Source organism: Pristiophorus japonicus, chromosome 17 (genome assembly GCF_044704955.1).
Source record: "Pristiophorus japonicus isolate sPriJap1 chromosome 17, sPriJap1.hap1, whole genome shotgun sequence".
NCBI classification, from domain to species: Eukaryota; Metazoa; Chordata; class Chondrichthyes; family Pristiophoridae; genus Pristiophorus; species Pristiophorus japonicus.
This window is the reverse complement of record NC_091993.1, coordinates 109,025,952-109,048,962: the sequence shown is the minus strand read 5'-3', so window position 1 is coordinate 109,048,962 and position 23,011 is coordinate 109,025,952. Positions and strand designations below refer to the sequence as shown.

Below are 23,011 nucleotides of genomic sequence, written 5' to 3'. Positions count from 1 at the left end.
ACAATACAACAGTGACTACACTTCAAAAGTACTTCAAATGAGGTGCTTTGGGATGTCCTGAGGTAGTGAAAGGTACTATATAAATGTAAATCATTTAACTGTTTCCTTTTGTCACCATGATGCCTCCGCAAGATCCCACAAATTCCCTGGCAGAACAGACGCACTAACATTAGCATTCTCAACCAGGCCAACATCCCCAGCGTTGAAGCACTTGATCAGCTCCGCTGGGCGGGCCATGTCGTCCGCATGCCAGACACGAGGCTCCCAAAACTAATGCTCTACTCGGAACTCCTTCATGGCAAATGAGCCAAAGGTGGACAGAGGAAACGTTACAAGGACATCCTCAAAGCCTCCCTGGTAAAGTGCAGCATCCCCACCGACTCCTGGGAGTCCCTGGCCGAAGACCGCCTTGGATGGAGGAGGCAGATCCGGGAGGGTGCTAAGCGCCTCGAGACTCGTCGGCAAGTGCATGCGGAAGACAAGCGCAGGCTGCGGAAGGAATGTGCGGCAAACCTGTCCCACCCTCTCTTATCATCAACGACTGTCTGTCCCACCCATGGCAGGGACTGTGGCTCTTGCATTGGACTGTTCAGCCGCCTAAGGACTCATTCTAAGAGTGGAAGAAAGATTCCGAGGGACTGCCTATGATGATGATTTGTCACCACCACTGACATCAATATACAATCCTCGTCATACAAAGGCAAAATAGTTACAATATGGAAAATGACGGGCTGGAATTCACTAGAAACTTGCTCCATACTAATGATGCATCAACTGCGTGCATCATTACTCAAGCGTAAAAGTTCCAGCAAATAATGGAATAAGTGAGTTATGCTATAACTTGCCCTGCACAATAATTTGCATGACCATTTGTGTCGCTCCTTGCCTAATTCTTACCGTCAATGGTGATCATGAGTTTGCTGGATTTACCGTTTTCATGCAATATGTTCTTCAGCGGGGATATAGCGTGATTAAATTCATCAGCCGACCACTTTGAAACGATCCTTTGCCCCAGCAATGGACATTTATGACTTCATATTGCCTTTGGGTTCTGCCCCGAGTATTGTCGACCATCTCTCCAAACACTGAATTAAAAGGACAGGCAGCTCCACTCCAGCTCAAGCCTTTCTTTAAAAAAAAAACTTATAGAAAAGACTGGATTTATATAGCGCCCTTCATGACCACCGGATGTCTCAAAACGCTTTACAGCCAACATTTGAAGTGTAGTTACTGTTGTAATGTGGGAAAGACAGAAAACTTATGATTATTTTTCTCTATTACTTTTAATAAAATGCTGAGTTCTGAATTAAAGTGCAGAGAACGCTTAGCTTCGCCACTGTGGTCAGGTCATTGCACTTCTTCCGGGACTGGTTGCACGAGGATGGAATTCCAGCTGTGGGGCTCAGGCCCTCGGTCGCTCTCCCTCCTCGTCACCTGGCTCACCTCACCTTGTGGGGAGCGCTCACCCATAGTGTCCCCAGCAGCTGGTCTCACCAAAGCTCTGTCTCATCCACAAGCCTTTGGGCCTATTTCTTCACATCCATTGTCACATCTCAGTGGAAAAGGGGATGTGCAGACACTGGAAAGGATTTTTTCACTGCATTTTACAACATTTTTCTAACTGAACTCAACTTTTAAAAATTGATTTGAGGTGAATTCAGAATATGCAGCTCCCTCACCTCCTAGTGCCAAGCTTTATTCTGTGTTATGGTGTCTGTTCTCAGCTTTTTATAGGAGCGTGTGGTTGCTTTGCACTGTTAGCCATGGCCCAGTTGGTAACACTCTTGCCTCCAAGTCAACAGAGGTCATGGGTGAAAATCACAATCCAGGGAGTTGAGTACAAAATCTTTGCTGACGCGTATAGTACTGAGGGAGCCACTGCCAGAGTAGTTATCTTTCGGATGAGATGTTAAACCAAGATCTTGCCTGCTCTCTCAGGTGGATGTAAAATATCTCATGGCACTATTTTGGAGAAGAGCAGGGGTATTCTCCTTGGCCAGAATTCATCCCTCAACCAACATCCCTAAAACAGATGATCTAGTCATTGCTGTTTGTGGGATCTTGCTGTGCGCAAATTGGCTATACATTACAACAGTTCAAATGTATTTAATCGGCTGTAAAGCACTTTGGAAAGTCCACTGGTCATGAAAAGCTCCACATAAATAAATGCAAGTCCTTTTTTCTTTTTAAGCCATTCGGTTTGAACAAAGTCCCTGATTTGGCATTGAACTGGCTGAGCCAAAACTGAAATGCTTTTTCCAGTAAAATTCTGGCGTAAGTATACTGCGATATGAACGGAGAACGCAAATGCCCGATTGACAGCGTACATTACACCCGTTCGGCCTTCATTTGAATCCCAGGTGCATTAATCGTTAGTCAAGCTACAATAAGTGTGACTCAAGACTACACATTCGAAGTTTTTTTAAGCGAAACTGGGCAGGTAAATGTAGCAAAACCCAGCACAGGAAGCACACACTCATGTGACCCGATGAGTCACTGCACACACCTGCCTTGAGCCGAAACTAAGTTGGATCGACATTCAAAAACACTGGATGAGGAGTCCGTCATTGCGTCCAGCAGTCTCCGAGGTAAGTCAGTAGATTGTAGCATCAGTTTTCGTGCTAGTATATGAACATTTGTGGACACTGTTTTCAGTATTTTCCTGGACTTTGCCCCCCTGATGTTGGTGTGACAGTGCGTCTGTCGATTCGTGTACAGTGTTCCTTGGCAGCAGCTAGCGGGTACTCGGTGTTTACTTCATAACTCCAAGTTTGGGTTATTCTCTTTATTCAAAATCCCACGTTTGTCTCTCTACTAAAACTTTTTATTTCTATCTGCTATAAGTTTTTGAACTTTGCAATTCACCCATAATATACACCCAGAGAAAGAGTTAGTGTCTCTGGTTTTTCAAAATTCACCTCGGTGCTTTTCTTTAATATCTCCATTTAAACATGCTTTATTCTTGAACTAAATGTATGCAAATATCTGCGGGGGCTACGATCTTGGTCAGAGAATACCAATGTAAAGGTGCACGGGGTATTTGATCCATATTTAAAATCAATAATTCATTTCAGGGTTTAGGCTGATTTTATGTCTTGATCAAATGTCCAGTGTTTCTGCATGGGTTCCGCATTTACCTGTTTTATTCCTTTTGTGGATTATTTACAGTTTATTATAGTTTAGTGTGTTTATAGGATGTCAGCACCCTCGTTCTTTGAACGAAATGTTGAGTACGTTCTGCCTTTTATTGTTAGGCGTGTTCTTAATTGTTGTTTATGTCAGACTGTGGAGTTAATTAAATTAATGTTTATTCGGCTGTGCCATGTGGGTTGTTGCAGTTTAAAAAAAAATACAACCAACTATGTCCTTATTTCTCCTGAGTGCTGTCACTCGGAATGGGGTGTTCTCCGGGTCTGACGTATAACAGAAACTCATGGAGAAAGCTAGGGGGAGGGTTTTTTTTGTTAAAATCCAGACCAACCGGGGGAGACCGACTGCTCGCTGATTAATCTAGATTTGACCAAATCGGGAACCATCGGAGAACATTAGCCAGGCACCGACACCGACAGGTGAAACTGACGCCTAACTTGGTGTTTGTCTGTTTCTTGGCTCCATTCTTGCAGGAGACATCTCTGTGTGTAAGGTCGGCATTTCCGGGATCACAAGCTGGAAATCGACGAGAAGGTAAGGCGGACGCGAACTCCTGATATCAGTTTGTTGTTGCCCTGATGTTTCTTGTTCCCCTAGCCCCAGAATGGGGAGTGGGATTTAACCCGGTGACCCTGCCGATGGGGGAAATGCCCACCCTGTGTTGCTCAGGTGGGCGAGAGGGCGTGTTGCTCAGGTGGGCGAGAGGGCGTGTTCCCCTGTCCCGGTAGCTCTTCGTTACTTCCGCCTGATGCACCAAGAATGGAATTCCCCCACACCTCCCTGTAAAATTTTAAAAAAAATGATGTGTGTGGATTAGTTATGCCTCCTACGTTTACTGAGGAGTGGCCCGCTGCACAACTCCGAATTTATTCCCACCTTTTCTTTCTCTCTCTCCTCTCCTCCCCCTCCCCCCCAGCATTTTAAAAGCGTAGTTTAAATCCCCAAGGGCCGATTCTGCCGAGACCTTACTTCAACCGAATAACGTGCCAGCAGGTTAATGTTCCATTACTTATTTGAAGGCGGTTTTCACTTCGAATTGGTGTTAAACCCGTAGTGTGACTCCGGAGTTAAGGCTTCACCTGACCGAATCTCTCCCTGCTTTGGTTTGACATGGTGTGGAATGTAAATGGATATGGTGTCAAACTCCGTTTACAAAGTGTTCAGAGTCCCTGGTTACTTTAAAAAATCTACCTGTTAAATGATTGGAGACTCGCATTGTTGCCTCTGTGATCTGTCTAAACATTTCAGATTTTAACTACTGGAGTGGTGACTAGACAACACTCTTATTGTCCCACACTATATTAAGCCAATTGCTGTCTGGGTAGAACTTGTGCTGCAGCTATTGCTGGTCGTTGGCAGTGCAGCTTCAGTGTTTTAAACCCTCTGGTCACCTTTACAATGTGCATCGGTGCATTACAGTTTCTGCTTCCTGTTGCCCAACCTGTGCAGTGTGACTGTGCATTTTCCTGGCCTGATTTCAGAGGGAAGCACAGCAAATCTCCCACCTCTTAGGAAGACTTGCTCCAGTGTTTAGTTGGGTCCTGACTCTGGCTTTAGGCTGCATTTACACAATAATTATACATAGAATTACATGGAATATACAGCACCGAAACAGGCCACTCGGCTCAACGCTTGTTTTCATTCTCCACACAAGTCTTCTCCCATTCCATCTGCCTCATCTCTTCCTTTCAGCATATCTTTCTATTCCCTGCTCTCTCTTTTTGAAAGCATCTAAGCTATTTGCCTCAACCACATCCTGAGGTAGCGAGTTCCACATTCTAATTATTCTGAGTAAAGGCATTTCTCCTTTATTTCCCGATTTGGATTTAATAGTAACTATCTTGTAGTTATGTCCCCTAGTTTTGGATTCTACCACATGTGGAAACATTCTCTCCATATCTACCCTGTCCAACCCATCCATAGTGAGACCTCTGTCAGGTCACCTCTAAGTCTTCATTGGCATGATGTGTAAATGAACTGTCAGAATATTAATTCCCAATTCTGTTCTCTTGGTGTGCAAGAACAATGTTGTTTTGTTGATGATCTGACTGGCTGCGATACCTTACAATGACTGACTGAATACAAACTGCACCTATTGTAAACAAACGGCTTTGAGAAGGAGCTTTGCTTTATTTATTCAACCAGCCTGTTTGTGATTTCTTACAATTCAAATTGTTTAGTTTAAAACTGGTGGTGGAAATGCACTTGAGCATGGGCGTTGTTACCTTGATAAATGTAATTTTAAATCTATTTTTTTGCTATGTATTCACTGTATTCCTTTAATCAAACCAGTGAAGTTATGAAAACTGGATTGGATAGGAACTGCCCCAAGTGTCCAGCTGTGTGTAACACTAATTTATTACCTCAGCAGTTGGTTAAGTGTTTCCACATCTTCACTTACAAATTGATGTTGAAATCATCCTGTAAACCATGTACATATCAACATGACCACTTCAATTTTTCTTCTTTTTTATAACAAGAGTTCTTGTTTCAGATAATGGCAATACATCCACGCAGGGTGCGTTTGAAACCTTGGCTGGTGGCCCAAGTAGACAGTGGCCTTTTCCCGGGTCTAGTTTGGCTCCACCGGGAAAATAAACGTTTCCAAATCCCTTGGAAACATGCAACTCGCCACAGCCCTCCTCAAGAGGAAGAAAACACTATCTTTAAGGTGAAGTCCAGGTTTTAACTCATTGTACATTTTATGGGTTTGATGGTTTTATGACTTAACTTCCGTAACATTGCTTTCCACAATGCTTTTATAAACACATCCACCCACCAAACATAGCTGAGTCATTTTTTAAATGGAATAATTGGTTGCCTATAGCACGTTTATACAGTGGAAACAAACTTGCACTGTTTGGTAAATGCAATGTTTGCTTGCATCCTATCTCCACCATTTGTTCTTTAAAAACTTAAAAGTTATTTTAGTGGCTTGGAGCATGTAGTAATATTGCATATTAATAGCACTTTGTCATATCAAAATGTCCTAAAGTACTTCATGGAATGAATTAATTTAGGAGTGCTAGCAAAATGGCCGCCATTTTGCATGAACAGTATCCCAGAAGTAGTAATGAGATGAATGACCAATGTTTTTATGGTCTTCATGGAGGGAGGGAAACAATAGTGCTCTGGGACTTATTAATTACTGGAATATGCAGGCAGGACATCAGTCTCACATCATGCCTACAGGATAGCACCTTCCAGCACTCGGGCTTTCGTTTGGCTTATGCTCTCAATTCCTGGTTTGGAGTTTGGGTCCTTATCTTTGGATCTAGCAGCAAAAATGCTACTGAGTGCAGCTGACCCATGAAATTTTAGATGTGTTAAATCTGTATTTACTGTATTTTACTTCAAAAGGGTGGGAAGAAGACTCGATGGACTGATTCATTGATTGTAATATCTTCAAATACGTTGAGTTAAAAGGTCAAGGCTAACTAGCCTTTTCTACTTGTAAATTTTCAATCTATTTATTAAGGTGGAAGTACACTAAATGGTAACAAAACAGTTGCAAATTATAAATCAGGAACTCCTTTGTTATTCTAATGAATGCTAAACCCCAAACTCCTACGATAATTGGGTTGCGCCCCATTTGGAGGTGGTAACTGAGGCGAGGCGGGTTACTGCCCCCAAGAGGAAGTGGAGTGCAATGTCGGGTGCTCCACTTCCTCGCGGGAGCAGGACGGTAAGCACGCAAATTTTCCAGTGCTATGCGGAGCGCCACGTAGCGCTGGCGCGAGCACAGGACCCTCCCCCTCCGTTAAAAGGGAGGGCACGCTGCAAGCTCTGCAGTGAGGCGAGGGGTCGCCACCATGTCACAGGGAAGTGGGGTGTCGTGGCCACAGTCCGGCACAGAAGTGGAGTGCCGGGCTGCACCATCGCAGCACCACCCCCGCAAAATCGTAAAGGAAAGGCCAGCAAGGTAAGTCGGCCAAAAAAAATGGAGGCACGCTCCTCCCCTTTATTTTTTCACCCCGCGAGCGGAGTGCGGCCCAGTTCGCGACCTGCGAGGTTGGCGCAAACATTGCGCACGGCGGCCTCGCAGGCCGCTACACAATTTCCATCCCAGGGCAAAAATGGATCACTGCGCACGGCAATTACCATCATCATTGCTGGCGCAGAGGCCCGGGGTGCTGCTGGTTTGTGCCTCTGCTAACTCCCGTGCAATTTCGCGAGAGGGACGGTAGCAGCTCCCCCAGCCCCAGGGCAAGAAATTGTTTGCGCACCGAATGGGAGGTGCAAGCAATGCAAATTTCTCCCTTTAAATGCTTACCACTTACTGTACTCTCCTTAACTTTGTAACGGGTCAGAATGGCAAAGTATCTTGTAACTAAAATATGAAAAGGCAAAGACAATTAACAGTTTAAAAATTATTGCTAAATAATGTTAAAGCTCTAACAACAGTCCCATAAAGGCTGGCAACTGTTGGAAAGGTACGATTTTCACACTAAATAATTGTGCTTCTGACTGAAAATTGACAACAGGCTCCCAGGTGCGGGAGCCTGTTATTGGAACCGAACGGATAAAAGGCCTAGTTATTAAAATGGGTATATATTCTTCGGCTCAGTGAACTCATTTTTATTTAACATGGAAGACAATATACTCCAGAGACTTTTACATGGCAAAACTTTCAACTTCAGCTGGGGTGCAAAACTAGTGTTTTCCGATCGGCCGCTTGTCTTACATCCTGCCCGATTTTCCCTTTCTATTGATTCAGTAGGATGGAAAATCTGGCAGTGTACAATGGGCGGCCGATTCACTTCCGTCTGTTTTACGGCCCCACTGAAGTTGAAAATTCTGTTGCTAATTTTCTGCAGTTAACTTTCGATGTGGATAAAGTTAAGATTAAATTGGCATTATAAACCAATGGAGAGATGAAGAAAAATCAATTTATTAAACTGAGACAAAGAATATATGCAGAATGGGGAAATCCTATACAGTTAATCGTTACATGGACTGAGCTTGGTCAATACTGAACCAACAATGGGATTGATTTTAACTTGCTGATGTCTGCATTAGGCGTTAATTACCTTGATGGGATCAGCAGACTTACTGCCCCGATAATGTCAATGTAGTGGCCGCTGCCAATTTTACAGGGCAGCTGAAGCACCTGCCAGTTTCAGTTGATGGGTCCCGTATACTCTGCAAATGAAGGCCCTATGACATACATGGGACATATTGGCATTTTAGGATAGAAGTGGTCAGAGTTTGTGCCTTGCATTCGCCCACCAGTTTCGCTGGTGATGGTGAAAAGCTAGGCTTTAAATGATCTTTGAGGGGCCAGGAGGAGTAGGAGTGGAAGGAGCAAGGAATGATTTGATTTAAATACAAAAAGCAGGGCCCACTTAAAGTATTAATTCCAGTGTATTTTATCTGCAGGCATGGGCAGTAGAAACTGGCAAGTATCAGGAAGGGATTGATGACCCAGATCCAGCCAAGTGGAAAGCACAGCTTCGTTGTGCACTCAACAAAAGTCGTGAATTTAACCTGATTTATGATGGAACCAAAGAGGTTCCAATGAATCCTCTGAAGCTATATGAAGTGTGTGATATCCCGCAGAGCAATGGCACACACAGCAATCCAGGTAGGAAATTGCTTATGATTGCAATAGCTGGTACTGGCAAAGTTTTGACATGGGTGCTAGAAACTGTTGCCTGTTTGGAAGTTTAATCGTGTAATTTTTGTTTGTGCTAGCAGACTAACTATGTTATAGCAACTAGGATCAGGAATCCATAGTACAGCATTAAATGTGGATCTACCTGCAGGATCTGTTCTGGTTTTTTATATAGGGAGCAAAGAGCTAATTAAATCTCAAGGCTTCAAGGAGTTAAATTACAATATACTGTAACAGTAAGATGAAACAATTGTCATTGATACTGAGCCTGAACTTTCAACAGATACAATAACTTGCTTTTATATAGCACCTTTTAACGTAATAAAAAGTCCCTAGGTGTTTCACAGGAGCATTATCAGATACAATTAGACACCGAGCCACATGGATATTAAGACAGGTGACTAAAAGCTTGGTGAGAGGTTTGAAGGAACAAGTTACAGGAGGAGAAAGAAGCAAAGAGGTTTAGAGAGAGAATGTCAGAGCTTGGGGCCAAGGCAGCTGAAGGCACGGCTGCCAGTGGTGGATCGAAGGAAGTTTGGTATGCTCAAGAGGCCAGAATTGGAGGAGAGCAGAGATCTTGGAGGATTGTAGAGCTAGAGGAGATTACAATGATATGGAGGGATTTGAATCCCAGGATGAGAATTTTTAAATTGAGGCATTGCCAGACTGGGAGCCAATGTAGGTCAGTGAGCACAGGCAGACTTCAGACAAACTGGATTGGTGCGAGTTACAGGTGCAGCAGAGTTCTGTATGAACTCCAATTTACGGAGGATGGTAGGTGGGAGGCTGGACAGGAGAGCATTGGAATAGTCAAGTCTGCAGGTAACAAAAGCATGGATAAGTCAGCAGCAGATGGCTGGGTGGAGTCGGGCGATGTTGTGGAGGTGGAAGTAGGCGGTGCTGGTAATGAGGAAGCTCTGCTTAGGGTCCAATAGGATGCCAAGGTTGTGAACAGTCTGGTTCAGCCTCAGTGGCCAGGGGTGGGGGGAATGGAGTTTGTGTCGGGGACTGAATACAATGGCTTTGCTCTTCCCAATATTTGGTTGGGGGAAATTTACGCTCACCCAGTACTGGATGTCAGACAAGCAGCGTGACCAGTCCAAGACAGTGGAGGGGTCGAGAGAGGTGGTGTTGAGCGTACATGTGGAATGTAACTATTTGAAGAGCCAGAATAGTCTTGGGGCTAAAACAAGTGAATTATTTGTTTTCCATTTTAAAATTAGCCTTAAACAAAAATAAAATCTTTTTAGCAGTAAAGAAAGTACTACTACACAAAGGCACGAGACTGCTGCCAGCAACCAACATACACTGCACATATAGTAAGCGATAGGTTTTACTTCAGTCAGTGTAGAAGGGGACAGCTACATTTTGACTTTCAGAGGGCATTGATTTACAATGAAATTGAAAGATCAAATGGGTATCCGATTTGTAACATAACAATATAATTAATGTGTATTTTACAGGATCTGTACCATGGGAAGAAAATGATGTAGATTTAGAAGATGAAGAGGATGATGACTTGAGCTCTTCTCAGCCTGAAGTTAAAGTGAGTGGAAACATTTTGAAACGGGTATTTTGAGCAGGATAAGGGTAGCATTAGAAACAGGAGCAGGAGTAGGCCATATGGCCCCTCGAGCCTGCTCCACCATTCAGTAAGATCATGGTCGACCTTTGACCTCCACCTCACTATGGCAAATTAATCTGGATGTCTTGGGCACCCTGATGCCTTGGTAGGTGAAGTCACCATCAGGTGTAGAACCATGTCATGCAATACAAAGACCCCGGTTCGATTCATGGTCTGTGTTCAGTTAACTAGCCTTGGTCAGTGCAGCTCTGGAGGCACAATACAATGGACCTTGGTGGTCGTAGGCTAGAGAGGGGAAAAAAATTCAGCTTGGATTCTTGTTCCTTATTGTTGTGTAAGGATCTGTTACACCTGCTAGAAAGTATACAGGGGTGGAAATCTGCTAAGAGCAATACCGGGCCTGGCTTGAAGCTCAAATAGCCTGCTGATGTGAGCTGTCTTGGTTGACATGAAAATGACTATTTTTGCACAGGACAGACTGTCACTGGGTTTAACTTCTCAAGCCAGAGGGTGATCAATCACTAATAAATACAAGACAGTAGCAGTTTCAGATGACTGTATCTGAGCGTGAGATTGCTGTCTTCAAATTGCTCTTGTATGTTATATTTCTGATGATCTATATTGTTTTCAAGGGTGATTTATTTTTGCTGATGCTGGTTTTCATGATAAATGCCAGCAGATGCTGCACCAGTTTGTGTGGTGACAGTAACATTTCTGATGTAACCAATGCAATTTTATACAGTAACCATCAGCCCTTGATTGTCAGGAAATAATGGAATCAGTGTACTAGGAATTAATGCAATCAGCCTATATTCAAATCATGGAATGCGATAGCAGGGAAGGAGGCCATTTGGCCCATCGGGCCCAGCTTTTTGAAAAGCTGTCCAATTAATTCCACTCCCTGCCCATTCCCCATGGCCGACATTCCTGCTAAGCAGCGCAGCTATGCAGCGGTCTGGAGGTCCCGCGCAGTCCTCTCTCCAGCTTTTCAATGCAAGAAACCACGCAACGAATATTTGAATAGACGCGCACCCCAAAATAAATTGGAGGGAACGTTGCCCATAACCCTCCCAAAACCTTCCTTTTCAAGTATTTATCCAATTCCCTTTTGAAAGTTATTATTGAATCTGCTACCATCACCCTTTCAGGCAGTGCGTTCCAGATACAATCAAGAGAGTCTGTATATTCTAATTCTTCAGCAATAGACCTTCTCCCCATTTATGAAAATATTGTCTTTGGTCATTTATACCATTTTTTTTAAAAAGAAGGGCTACTTACTATTTTTTTCTCTTTTATTCACAGATGCAAGAAAGTTTTCCATTTCTCAATTTAAATGGTACGTGAACTCTTATTGGTGTGAATTTAATCTATAGCCAAAGTTCTTTTGTAATAAAACATTAATGGTGAAGTGGAATAAAATACTGAATTTATTTTTTAAAAAACTCTCTAGAATCTGGGTTTGACGTCAACCCAGCTGATTCTGTTGGGTAAGCATCCAGTGTGAAATGGGTCTGAACAGTCTCGGCCCGTTTAACAGCGGGCACAATTTGGCAGCATCACTTGGACAGAATATTGCTGGTGTGTGAATTGGAAACATTGATATGGGTGCAGTGTGTGTGTGTGTGTGCTCTATTAAGGTCGAGGCAGAATGGAGGCAGCTTCACTGAAGGTGGTGCATCACGATGTGCGATGAGACTTGGTCCATAATCTGATTAACAGAATCAAAATTAAAATAAATGATTGAATTAGTATTTAGTAATCTCACTCAGCAAAGGTTTTAGATAAGGTTCCCTGAGGAATGGGAAGCTTGTGCTGGACCAAAGTGTTCCCTTTTGTCATTGTTATTTGATCAAAACATTTGTACAGAACCAGAAATAATTTTGTTTCTACAAATTTGAGTTTCTCTCCCTCCCTCTCCAGTATCTATAACTGTGGACATAAGCACAGGATGGTACAGTATAGACAGAAATAACTTGCATTTATATAGTGCCTTTCATGACCTCTGGGTATCCCAAAGCCCTTTACAGCCAATGAAGTACTTTTTGAAGTGTTGTCATTGTTGTAATGTAGAAAATGCAAGAGTCAATTTGTGCACAGCAAGGTCCCACAGAGCAAAGTGATAAGGGCCAGATAATTGTTTTTTAAGTATTGGTTGAGGGATAAATATTTGCCAGAACACTGGTGAGAACTCCCTTGCTCTACTTTGAATAGTGCCATGAAATACTTTATGCCCACTTTAGTTAAACCTCCGTTTAACGTTGCATCTGAAAGATGGCATCTCCGACAGTGCAACCCTTCACTACTGCACCGGTGCATCAGCTTAGATTATGTGCTCAGGTCTCTGGAGTGGGACTTGAACATGCAACCTTCTGACAATTTGTGCACAGCAAGGTCCCACAGAGCAAAGTGATAAGGGCCAGCTAATTGTTTTTCAAGTATTGGTTGAGGGATAAATATTGACTCCATGATGAAAGTTCTACCACCAAGCCACGACTGATGCTAGTACGTGAATCTCTTCACAAGCTGTAGCAATATTACTCCTTGTCTCAGGTACTAGGGGACATTCTTGAGGTGAGACAAGGAACATCTTGGTGGCTTTTTCCTCTATTCCCAAATTCAGTAGAAACTAGGGATTTGAAGTTGAACCTTCAATTAAGAATCCAAAATTCTGGCTGGGTTAATTATTTTTAAGAAACAATTGTTGTGTAAAGTACACTGTGCAGCAAACGTGGACATTCAGCGTTCGGGTAAGAGCTTGCATTTGAATAAATCCAGACAGCTTTACTAGCAGTGTTAATATGACTTTAACCATAATTAATATCTGCAGATGACCCGAATCCTACTTTACTTGGTGATTCTTGATTCTCTCAAGTGGCCTAGCAAGGCGGTCAGATGTAACATAGCTGCCTTCTCGGGGCAACCAATGTGGCCCTGGTGATGTCTCCTCCATCCTCTGATCAAATTTTTAAAAAAATTGCACACTGTAATTTGATCTAAATTACCCCAAAATGAAAGTAAATTGTGAGGGATGTAACAAACGACAGTACAAAAATTGTTTTATAAATCAAAGTTGATATTTTATTAAATGGCAATGATGATGACTCTTAATTGTGTAACTTTAACTTTGCAGACTCTCCAATGGCCCCAGCAAGTGTGACCAGCTGTTCTCCCAATGAATGGATAAAGACTGAGCCAGAACAGATCCTGCAGGTTGATCCACATTTACCAGCAGAGATATTCAGCACTCCAGAAACCTGGATCAGCTCGCTGCCCAGTAAGCAAACCATCCATTGCATGCCAAACCAAGTCTGATTGGTTTGTCGCTCTATACCCATGTTCGTTCTGTCTGTCTGTCTGTCTGTCTTCCCCTCCCCTCGTGACCTTCCTTGCGGCCCTTATCCTTATTCACAGTTAATTGCATTTTCTATCCCCTTGCTTAAAAACTGGGTGAATATTGATGGCCAACCTCCGTTTACCACAATAGCCTCATTTAGAAAGGCTTGAATTAGATAAATAGTGCCTGATTGATATCTCAATGGTCTGGATGTGCAATGACTGTTATGTAGGAAAATGCAACAGACACTTTGGGCACCGTGAGTTCCCACAAACACCAATGAGGTAAATGGCCAGTTCGCATGTTTTTAAGTGAGCGGTTATAGTTGTGGGAAGAATGTTGCCCAGAATACCAGGAGAACTCCCTGTTCTTCTTTCCATATTGCCATGGGATCTTTAATATCCACCTGAACTACAGATGTGTTGGTTTAATGCATAATCTGAGGGGCAACTCTCTGCACTACTGACCTGGGGTATTGCCCTAGAGTATAAGAAATAGGAACAGGAGTAGGCCATTTGGCGTCTCGAGCCTGCTCTGCCATTTAATAAGATCATGGCTGATCTGATCATGGACTCGGCTCCACTTCCCTGCCCGTTCCCCATAACCCTTTATTTCTTTATCGCTCAAAAATTTGTCTATATTCGCCTTAAATATATTCAATGACCCAGCCTCCACAGCTCTCTCTGGGGCAGAGAAGTCAATAGATTTACAACCCTCTGAGAAGAAATTCCTTCTCATTTCTGTTTTAAATGGGCAGTCCCTTATTCTGAGACTATGCCCCCTAGTTTTAGTTTCCCCTTTGAGTGGAAATATCCTCTCTGCGTCCATTTTGTCGCGCCCCCTCAGTATCTTATGTTTCAACAAATTATATCTTCGAGAGCCTTGAAGCTTTAATTTCTGACTTCGAGCTGAGAATGTTGCTACCTGAGCCAAGCTGATTGCCCAGGAAAATATTAAGATAAAAGTATATGGGAGAAAAAGGTGCAAGTTTAATGGGAATTTTAAAAGGTGCTCTGACCATTTGTATCTGACTGAGACAAAATGATAAATTGCATAGACCGATGCTAAGGTTAAAGACCATGAATTAAGGTAGATGGGAGTTGATGCCAATAACTTGCAATGAAGAGGAATCTGCTTTTGAACATAAATTAGATTAAGTAAATGTGTAAACGTGCGCTTCACCGTGAGTGTGCATCCAATCATCATCCTTCAAATGATAAAAATATATTGTGAAAGAGTTTTCTCTTAAAACTAATGAGCTTTAAAATGTAGACCTCCTTTTGATTCATACTTTTTTCCTTCAATTCTGTGCAGTGACAGACCTGGAGATCCAGTTCCAGTACCGAGGCAAAGAGTTGGGACCGACCTTAAACGTCAGTAATCCGCAGGGATGCCGTCTCTTCTATGGGGACCTGGGCCCGATGCCAAATCAGGAGGAGCTGTTTGGTCCCATTTCCCTTGAACAGGTGAAATTTCCCGGCACCGACCATATTACCAATGAAAAGCAACGGCTCTTTACAAACCGCCTGCTGGATGTGATGGACCGAGGACTGATCCTGGAAGTGAGTGGACATGCAATCTACGCCATCCGCCTGTGTCAGTGTAAGGTGTACTGGTCAGGGCCCTGTGCAGGTGGAACTGCTATCCCACATGTCATCGAAAGGCAGAAGAAAGTCAAACTCTTTTGTCTGGAAACCTTCTTGAGTGGTGAGTTGTTCACTTCAGTAACGCTCTACAAGCTAAATGGGTTGAAGAAAGTTGGTTTCATTTCTGTACTCTACAAAACATGAATTCCCTTACTGTGTTTCATGTATGATGGTCGTTTCTTCTTCACCCCCCCCCCCCCCCCCCAACTCCTCCCAAAGTTATTCATCCCTGTGTTTTCCTCAGATGTGAAATGGTTCAACTTAGGGTTGTTCCCTTTCCAGATGAGAGAAGCCACCAGCTCTCTCCCACCAGCCGGAGGGAGCTGGATGTGGCGATAATGGAGAAAATGTGGGAATGAAGGAAGAGAAACCAATTCTTGTTTTGTCTCTGATCACATCCATTGATGCAGTTCTCTTCCCTCTGAGGGCTGGACTGATTATGAAAATTTGTCGAGGCTAATGCAATGTGGCAATTTGTTGCTTGTTGAGTGTCTCTCACCTTGTTTCATTATGAACCATTAATACATGACTGACCATATCTGTAAACTGGAACTTTGTGTCTTCGCACAAATCTGCTCACACATGTGGATTTTTAATTGCAGATCTGATTGACCTTCAAAGGGGCCAAAGCAGTAAAGTTCCACCGTTTGAGATTTACTTGTGCTTTGGGGAAGAGTGGCCAGATGGTAAACCTAAAGAGAGAAAACTAATAATGGTGCAGGTAACGGAGTTCCTGGGTTTTGTATCGATATCCATTATTAGTCATGTTTCCACGCAAAATATACTTTATTTGAAGTGTACAATTTTTTAGAGGGGCTCTGTTTGAGATTTACCATTCCAGTTACAAAGCTGATTTAATTGTCAATGTGGCCATTACATGTTGTGCTTGTAGCCAGATTTGATGTGTGTACTTGATGTGAACAGTTATAAACCAAGTCTGCTATTTTAAAAAATCTAAAATTGAGGACTGAAAACAAAATCAACCTGGATTGTTGCATTCCAAAATTCAGCTTTAATTCTTTAAAATTCATTTAAATTAAATGCAGTACAGCTTTTTATTATTTTTAGTAATCATATCTTTTAGTTGTCTCTGGTTTTACAACAGTTCATTTTAAGTGATAAAATTCAATTCTAAAGTCTCTTTTTTAAAAAAAAAAAATCATCAATGGATTCAATGTCAGGCTGTTTAGCAATAAAAGCAGTACTTACATATTTATTTGTTCCATTCCATTTATTAAAAACCATGACAAATATCTAGGGGCAGGGAACTGTCACATTTCCTGAGTTGAAGCAATGTATTTAGTAGCTGCCTGACTGTACCACAAAGTACCTTTCCAAAACCAGCCTTGCTGTCACTAGTTATGGAACAATAGCATAGTGGTTATGTTACTGGACTAGTAATCTAGAGGCCTGGAATATGATCCAGAGACATGGGTTCAAATCCCACCAATGCAGTTGTTGTAAAAACCCATCTGGTTCACCACTGTACTTTTTTTAGGGTAGGAAATCTGCCATCCTTACCTGGTCTGGCCTATATGTGACGCGCAGAATTTAATACCTGGGACGTGGTTGACTCTTAACTGCCCTCTGAAATGATGGCTCACCTTCATCTTCTCGAGGGCAATTAGGGATGGGCAATAAATGCCTGCACATCTACATCCCAGGAATGAATTAAAAAAAATATTAGTGAGCCAATGGCTTACTCAGTTGTCCGCATATGTTCATTTTGTATTTGTTCCTGGGATATTGGCACCACTGGAAAGGCCATACTTAATGGCCAGTCCTAGTTACCTTTAGGTGATAGTGGGCCTTCTCCTTGAACCGCTGTAGACCTTGGTGATGGTGGTAGATAGGAAATTCTGGGCTATTGATCCAGCAACAATGAAAGAACAGCAAAGATATCCCAGCGATGGGTGACGGTGTTCCCACAACATTGTTTCTCTTGCCCTTCTTGGTGGCAGAGGTTGCAGGGGAGGGAGGTACTGGATTTGCTGTGTAATAAAAAGGAAGCTTATGACAGATACTGAGGGCTAAATACTGCAGAGTCTCTCGGAGTATAGGAAGTCCAGGGGTGAGATCAAAGGGGATATTGGGAAAACAAAGAGAGAGCATGAAAAATTCTTGGCAAATAAAATCAAGGAAAACCCAAAGATGTTTTATAAACCTATTAAGAGGAAGAGGATAACTAAAGAAAGGGTAGTGCCTATTAGAGACCATGAGGGTAATCTGTGTGGAGGCGGAAGATGTGGGCATGGTTCTTAATTAATACTTTGTCTGTTTTCACAAAAGAGAGTGGCGATGCAGACACTGCTATTGAGGAGGAGTGTGAAATATTAGAAGAAATAAACCTACTGAGAGGGGAGGTATTGAGGGATTTAGCAGCTGTGAAAGTGGATATGTCTCCAGGCCCGGATGAAATGTATCCCAGGCTGTTAAACGAAGCAAAAGAGGAAATAGCAGAGGCTTTGACCATCATTTTCCAATCCTCTCTGGCTTCAGGTGTGGTGTCAGAGGACTGGAGGACTGCTAATGTGGTACCTTTGTTTAAGAAGGGAGAAAGGCATAGACCAAGTAATTACAGGCCAGTCAGCCTAACCTCGGGTGTGGAAAAATTATTGGAAAAAAATCTTGGACAGGATAAATGTACATTTAGAAAGACACTGGTTAATCTGGGACAGTCAACATGGGTTTGTTAAGGAAAATTCGTGTCTGACTAACTTGATTGAATTTTTCAAGGAGGTAATCAGGAGGTTGGTGAGGGCAGTGCGTATGATGTAGTGTATATGGATTTTAGCAAAGCTTTTGATAAGGTCACACATGGCAGACTGGTCATGAAAGTAAAAACCCATGGGAAAGGGAATACACGTTAAATGGTAGGACATTGAGCAGTGTAGAGGAACAAAGGGACCTGGGAGTGCATGTCTACAGATCCCTGAAGGTCGCAGGTGAGGTGGATAATGTGGTTAAGAAGGCATACGGAATGCTTGCCTTTATTAGCTGAGGCATGGAATATAAGAGCAGGTGGGTTATGCTTGAACTGTATAAAACAGTGGTTAGGCCACAGCTGGAGTACTGCATGCAGTTCTGGTCACCACATTACAGGAAGGACGTGATTGCACTGGAGAGGGTACAGAGGAGATTTACGAGGATATTGCTGAGAGTGGAGAATCTTAGCTATGAAGACAGATTGGATAGGCGGGCTTTGTTTTCTTTGGAACAGAGGAGGCTGAGGGGCGACCTCATTGAGGTGGATAAGATTATGAGGGGCCTAGATATAGTGGATAGAAAGGGCCTATTTCCCTTAGCAGAGGGGTCAACAACCAGGGGGCATAAATTTAAAGTAATTGATAGGAGGTTTAGAGGGGAAATTTCTTCACGCAGAGGGTTGTGGGGGTCTGGGAACTCTCTGCCTGAAAGGTAGTAGCGGCAGAAACACTCATCGCTTTTAAAAAGTACTTGAACGTGCACTTGAAGTGCTGTAAGCTACAAGGCGAAGGACCAAGAGCTGGAAAGTGAGATTAGGCTGGATAGCCTCTTGTTGGCCGGCGTGGACATGTTGGGCTGAAATGGCCTCCTTCCATGCTGTAAACTTCTATGATTCTATATAACAATAGATTGCACATGACTATGTGGGGATGGGTTTGGTATTTTGAAGCTCGATGCAGCTACGTGATCTGTAGCCAAGTATAAATAGTTTTCTCTCTCTTTCTTTCCCTGTCTAATTATGATATGTTGTGTCTTTCAGGTTGTACCAGTTGTTGCACGGATGATCTATGAGATGTTCAATGGTGAATTTACACGTTCCTTTGACAGTGGCAGCATCAGGCTGCAGATCTCAACCCCAGACATTAAAGATAATATCGTGACCCACCTGAAACAGCTCTACCACCTCTTACAGACAAACCAAGGACATGAACCATGGCAAATTCAACCTCCGAACCTGCACATGGCACAACCCCTGCAAGCCCAGTAACATACTTCCTAACCACTAGAACTGTTAACTGTAGCTGAAAATTCCACAGTGAATGTAAAATATTGATTACTTAATTTATACAGTTAATAAGCTTGCCCTACTAGTCCTAGTGCAATTTATCATATTGTAACTGCTCAAGTTGACTTTTAAAAAAAAAAGTAATTGAGCCCCCTAAGTTTCTGTTCTGCATAGATTTTTTTTTTCTCCCCATATGCCCAGATGCCCAGTCTCGGCCTATCGTAAACAGGAAGATGCTCAACTCCCCAAGATCAGATATGGTTTACAGCAATTTAATCCCAATATTCACAATGGGATCTAATTTTGCAATCCATTTCTAGTGCTTTAAAGAGGGAACGAACTTGCATTTATATAGCGCCTTTCACAACCTCTGGACGTCCCAAAGCTCTCTGTCGTCAATGAAGTACTTTTGAAGTGTAGACACTGTTGTAATATAGGAAGTCTTAGTACTCCCATTGTTCAACTGTGGCCCTTGAGGTACTGAAATTGTCCAACAAAGGCTGTTTTTGTGCTGTATACTCGTAATGTAAGTGACTTTATTTCACTTTGAGAGAACATTGGGTGTCAGTGTCGCCAGACAATGTCTTGTGTTCGGCCTTGGATTTTTGTAAGTCAGGAGTGGAACTTGGAATTCCCTGTGCCAGCTTCAGTGGCTTGGCATCCAAAACAAACCGTCAACCTAAACCATGTGATAAGATGAAGAGATTGTATTAACTGAAATGTGTAAGCAGAGACGAGGAGAGAGTATTTAATGAAAGCCACAATGGAACTCTCTTAAATGGGATATGAATATGGTTTCAAAAGGCCTTTATAACATGAAACTCGCACCTTCCAATGGAGATTTTTCTTCTTTTATCTTGAATGCAGCTAATTCATGATTGATGTACTATTCTCATCAAATTAACTTTTTGTTGTAAAAAGAACATAACAGCAAGAGAAATATAAGAATAAAGCATCGGTCATTGGATACTTTGAACGCAAAATACTAAATTAAGGATTGCTAATTAAACTGTAACTGAAGATTGATAAATACTATAGAAGATTGCATGATTTGAAAGTTGTTTTTTTTGTACAACTGTTAAAATGCAATGAAATATTATAGTGACCATAATAAATAAGAGTAGGCCATACGGCCCCTCGAGCCTGCTCCGCCATTTAATAAGATCATGGCTGATCTGATCATGGACTCAGCTCCACTTCCCTGCCCGCTCCCCATAACCCTTTACTCCCTTATCGCTCAAAGATTTGTCTATCTCCACCTTAAATATGTTCAATGACCCAGCCTCCACAGCTCTGTGGGACAGAAAATTCCACAGATTTACAACCCTCAGACATTTTATTGATACCCTTTTAATCTAGAGATTAGCTTCTGACTTTAAACACTCCAGTGTGCATAATTCTATCTAAAATAATGATTTATTCTTTTTAATAGTAAGGATGTCATCGGAACATCAGAAATCTGCAAGTTATGTAATTAGATGAGCAGTGATGTACCATAGGATTTCAGAAGATTAAAATCAGTCTTATATTTTAGAAAATTAAAATCCGTCCTATTTACTGATGCAAGAGAATAATTTTGGTTTCTGTATTATAGCAACTTTGCTCATTGTATTACATGTAGTCCATCAGAATTTAAATATTATTTAAAATGGATATCTAGCATCTGCTTACTTGAGGTGAATATGCATGATTTAATCTATGTTGACTTTCATACTATATAATCAATGCAGTGTTTCACAAATGACATTAAACGGGAATTTATAATGAGTGGTGATCAATGGTTAAAGGTAGAAATATCCATAAATAATTGCCATATTTCAGTAGCACCATTTTATTTTTGATCAAATCTTTTATGAAGGCCAATAGAAATCCTTTTGACTACACACAACCAACTTCAAATAATCTGGTAATTCTGACAGATTTTATTTTCACAAAGCCTGTAACGTGCCATTTTATATTGCTGTACTTGCTACTTATTTGAGGACCAAGTCCTGTGCCATATTAAACCGCAACATAAATTTTTATAATCTCTTAAGTTGTACAGTGACCTTTGTACGGTAATTTTAGATGTATTTGAGAGCACTCATTCATTTGATCTGGTCTTATTTTGCATTATGGTCTATCAGGTAAACATAGGCCTGGGGCAGTTCAACACCCCCCAGCACCCACCCCCTCACAAAAAAATCTGAATTGTTTTTAATCGAACCACTCCTCCTTTCGGAAGGTCGAGCCTTCGATTGCCTTGGTAGAACAGTGGATGTTCATCCCGAGCTAGTAAGCTCCACAACTCGACCAGTGAAAACTGATTAGTTGGGCTTGAGCTTCTAAATATTCACTGGAATATTGCGGTAATTAGTAGCAAAATATATTGATAGATTATTGATGTTGAATTGGCACCTGGACTTGGTGATGTAGAGCTTTTGGCCAACAGGACTGTTGTTTTGTGGAAGAGCCTTCAGTTGCTTTGGCCCTACTCTCTGGACCCCCTCCATAAACACTTCCACTTTCTTCAATTAACCTTCTCAAAGTCCACCTCGTCAACCAAGTTTTCAGGTATCCCTTTTCCTCTGTTGTATAAGAACGTAAGAATTAGGAGCAGGAGTCGGCCATTCGAGCCTGCTCTGCGATTCAATAAGATTATGGCTGATCTTCTACCACAACTCCACTTTCCTGCACTATCCCCCTATTCCTTGATTCCCTTAATGGACAAATAATATACAGAATCCCCATAAAATGTCGTACCATTTTATTTTGTTGTTATCCATGGAACCCCAGCCTCTTGTATTCTATTTAATCTTGTATTTCATCTTGTATTTGAGTATTCCCCACATTGGCCATTTCAAATCAATATGGGCTAGATCTCTTTAATCTATTTGAATGAACTAATTTCCAGTCCAGTGTCTTTTATCTTTAACTCCTCCTATTTTTCTTTATTTTAAATAAAGGCTGGTACTTAAAGGGGTGGAAGTTACGTTACACTTAATATGAAGCTCTGGTTAGGCCGCACCTGGATTACTGCGTTCAGTTCTGGGTACTGCACCTCAGTAAAGATATATTGGCCTTGGAGGGGAGGGAAGGGTGTGCTGTGCAGATTCACCAGTGTGATAGAGGCTTAGAGGGTTAAATTATGAGGGCAGGTTGCATAAACTGGGCTTGATTTCCTCAAGTATAGAAGCTTAAGGTGTGATCTAATCGAGGTGATTAAAATGATTACAGGATTTGATTGGGTAGATAGAGAAACTATTTCCTCTGGTGGGAGAGTCCAGAACAAGGGGCCCCTTGCGGATACATTTAACCAATCAGATTGAAATGATTGAGGAATTAACAGCGCAAGGACTGAGAAGGAAGTGTAAATTAGAGTGGTTGAATTCAATGTCGAATCAGATACAGAAAGAGACATAAAGATTGGATTTAAAAAGAAAAAAACCTTGCATTTATACAGTGCCTTTTATGACCACCGGACAATCGTGCTTTACAATCAATGAAGTACTTTTGGAGTTGAGACAAAGGAAAATTATTTTTTTCATTTTTAAAATATCCCAAAACAATGAACCTGAAGGACACTGACTCCACACTTGGAAAAGTTAACTTTTGATGCCAGAGTGGTTCATTGACCGCAATTAACAATTAGCACATTGTTTAAAGACTGACAGCTAACCCAGGCTTGATTAAATATGCGCGGACTTTAAAT

At 42.0% G+C, this 23,011-nt stretch overlaps 1 protein-coding gene across 1 annotated transcript; it reads left to right on the top strand.

The window, feature by feature from the left end:
• The first annotated feature begins 2,502 nt into the window (after positions 1-2,502).
• Positions 2,503-21,371, top strand: LOC139227897 (interferon regulatory factor 6-like). Its single transcript, XM_070859032.1, has 10 exons — positions 2,503-2,588; positions 3,624-3,684; positions 5,645-5,821; positions 8,530-8,734; positions 10,228-10,310; positions 11,652-11,685; positions 13,480-13,623; positions 14,998-15,390; positions 15,932-16,050; positions 19,075-21,371. The coding sequence occupies exons 3-10, from the start codon at positions 5,648-5,650 to the stop codon at positions 19,300-19,302; spliced, it is 1,380 nt and encodes a 459-aa protein (XP_070715133.1). The 5' UTR covers positions 2,503-2,588; positions 3,624-3,684; positions 5,645-5,647; the 3' UTR covers positions 19,303-21,371.
• The last annotated feature ends 1,640 nt before the right edge of the window (positions 21,372-23,011 follow it).